The following is a 2,981-nucleotide window of genomic DNA, read 5'->3' as shown; positions in this document are numbered from 1 at the left end:
TCTTCGTTAGTTACTTGTCAATCGAAATTTGCAAGTAGCAGTTGAATCATTGAGATTGACTTTTGCATAATTTTCAGGTGGGTCTGCCAGCGGAAGTTGCGCCCAAGGATTTGGGGTTTGCTGCATTTGTGAGTATTTCGTTTTTTTTTCCCTTCCGCTCTAGGTTTTGTTTCCTCCACTTGAACCTAAAGCCATGTTTTGTTGCTTTGATTGTAGCGATGCTTTCGTTCTTCTAGCCATAGTGGTTGCAAATCTTGTTGTTTTACAGTCAGTCTGAGTTGTGGAGGTGTTTCTTCCGAAAACTGCACCTATCTCGAGCAAAGTGGATCAAGCAATCCTGTCTCTAATCCTTGTACATTCAAGATCTGCAAATGCTCTTCCAACATTTGCAGAATTAGACTGGACTTTACGGTAAAGAAAGGGTTTTTGTGAAAACCGAAAATTGTGGCAGGAGAAAAATACTCGATGTACAGTATCCTAAGAGCATTAAACCAATTCTTTATTTTGTAGAGCTTTTCGATTGCTGGACCGACCGTGGGGACTGCTTCCACAAGAGCTCAAATAATCAATGGTGAGGACTCTTTATTCATTAGAACTATTGAGACCGTTCTAACACTCTCCTCAATTTTTCATTTGTAGGGGGTTCCATTGGAGATTGCACCACGGATACTTTCAGCGTTACAGCTCCGGAGGGCATGTCGTCGCCGGTTATTTGTGGCTTCAATACTGGCCAACATAGTTAGTATTCATTTTAAAAATCAACTTTTCGCTATCTACGTGGCGCCCAAGTAATGATAACCCAAAAGAAGCGTCTTAACAAATTGCAATTTTTTGGGAACCTCAAATTAGTGCAAGCGATATTTTCTTGCCGGAAAAGGCATGGAATCTTGAAACTGAGATTATATACGTAGCTTTTTCGAAAACCTGCATTTTGCAACATATTTCGCTTGATCTTTTGAAAGAACGGTTCAGTCAAACTAATCTTTTGGCATCCCCCTTACAATGTAACAAGCAAGTTTTTGACGGAACATTCAACTTTTTCGCAAAATAATTAGAAAAAGAAATTTTCCGTGCTTGACACTCTCAGTTAATGAATGCATTTGTTGAAGCAATACTTATGGCAGCTCACCGCTGTTAAAGTCTTAAGAAACTAGATAGCTGTGGTCACACGCAATTTCCCTTATGCTGTCAAAATTATCAAAATATAGCATCAGAACTTGAAGTCTACAAAAATCAGAACATTACACATTCCAACAAATTTCAGTGATTTTGGACGCCTCCGACGGATGCCATCAGGCCGCATTTGACTTCAGTGGAACAGGAACAACCCGCCAGTTTGAAATTAAAGGTAAAGATAACAAACTAATGTAAGAAAACAGAAGCAATACAGAAAAACACCACCTGATCAATACCATTTGATTGTCGTTGCAGTCACCCAGTACGCTTGTGGAGATGAAAATGGAGGTAATATTGAACATATTCAGCAGAATAGCTAGTTTAATGAAAAATCATTGTACCATTTATGTTCTTGCAGGGCCCAATGGATGTCTTCAGTACTTCACGGGCAACACAGGAACATTTGCTAGGTTGGTTATAGGAGGTATCCTTAGTTAAGTTGTAATGTTCGTTTATATCCACTACGGCAGATTTTAGATGGCTTCGTAAATGAAAAACATGTTCCCAATCTTTGGTTCGATTATTTTTAGTTTCAACTTTCCCACATCGTCCAGCAGCATCTCTTCAACTGGTGAGAATTTATTGAAACAATCACCATTCACTGTGTAAGCGTCATGAATGAAAGACCCTAGAGTCAAACAGGATAAGTCTACATTGTAAGAAACCTTCGATTGTTTGGGGTCGGATTAGTGAACTAGGATCAGTTGATAAAATGACAATGTTTGTTTCAGATTTTAGAAACGTTCATTGTCGCTCAAAACTCATTCAAAATATCTAATTTATTTTATATTAAGCATGCCAAACAATATGAAAAATATGATTCATAAACTTTACAACTCAAATAAGAATTTAATTCCTGCTTCGAACGTTCCTCTTTTACTATGACTATAAGTTAGAGTTTTAGCACTTGAAATTTGCAATCACAGATTGGTCATGTATTTTCCACTATCACATTTCTAAACAAGTCGCTATTTTTCAAAAATATTTTCGTTTCCAGTGACCCACTTGTCTAGTCAATGCTACACAATGTGCTTTCGGCAAGAGTTGGGAAAATGCGCCATTTGTTTTTCAACCGTAATCGTGGGAACGGGCACAGCCATAGATCAAGGCTCTTTTGGCCTATCAACAGCTGTCCCGGGAACCGATCCCACCGGTCTTCAAGATACTGGGTGCGTTGAAGATTATCTTCAGGTAAGAAGATGTCAAGCATAGATTTAACCAATTGCTTGAAGCATAAATTCAAGCTACCATCAACCATCAAAGTACCCATCTCTCTCGTCGGTTCATCGAGAAATTGGAATTCATACTCTTTATCCCACTCTAGATTCCTGGAGCCCAAAGGGATGCCATGCCCGATGCCGAAATGTTTATTGTGGGGTCAATGTCACCTTTCGTTCATTACCGAATATGTGGCCGATTCTTCAGTTTTACAGACGTAGCGACCCAACAAGGAGGAGTGGTCAATACGGAATCCATTTGCAGTAAGTACCAAAATGTCTGCGTATACTGATATGTGGGCACAAACCACTGGAACATGGTGAGTACAGCATGATGGAGAATACTTGTTCCAAGTCAATGCGATCAAGAACCAATTACTAGACTGTGTGTTCATACTGTTTTCAAATAGCATGCTAAGAGCTAAGAGGTTCATTGAATTTATGTCCATGTTGCGGAAGCTAGTCTCGCGCTTTTACATTAAAAAAAAGATTGATTCTACTATCTCACAATTATCTTTTGAAATTCGAGAAAAGAGATTGCTATATTCATCATATGGAATTTGTATCGCGTTCCTAAAACTTCCGAGT

The 2,981-nt window shown here is 38.9% G+C and overlaps 1 protein-coding gene across 1 annotated transcript in view; it reads left to right on the top strand.

Annotated features, from left to right (window-relative positions):
- The window catches only part of LOC131885725 (uncharacterized), a gene marked incomplete in the record, with an annotated part of 8,119 nt that extends 5,213 nt beyond the window's left edge, over positions 1 to 2,906 (top strand). The window contains 10 exon segments of the mRNA XM_059233862.1: positions 78 to 128; positions 269 to 411; positions 511 to 571; positions 640 to 738; positions 1,265 to 1,348; positions 1,432 to 1,464; positions 1,535 to 1,586; positions 1,707 to 1,747; positions 2,174 to 2,367; positions 2,501 to 2,906. Coding sequence (XP_059089845.1) covers positions 78 to 128; positions 269 to 411; positions 511 to 571; positions 640 to 738; positions 1,265 to 1,348; positions 1,432 to 1,464; positions 1,535 to 1,586; positions 1,707 to 1,747; positions 2,174 to 2,367; positions 2,501 to 2,686 — 944 coding nt within the window.
- Positions 2,907 to 2,981: the final 75 nt, after the last annotated feature.

Source organism: Tigriopus californicus, chromosome 8, assembly GCF_007210705.1.
Source record: "Tigriopus californicus strain San Diego chromosome 8, Tcal_SD_v2.1, whole genome shotgun sequence".
Taxonomy (NCBI): Eukaryota; Metazoa; Arthropoda; class Copepoda; order Harpacticoida; family Harpacticidae; genus Tigriopus; species Tigriopus californicus.
This window is presented reverse-complemented; position numbering and strand designations above follow the sequence as displayed.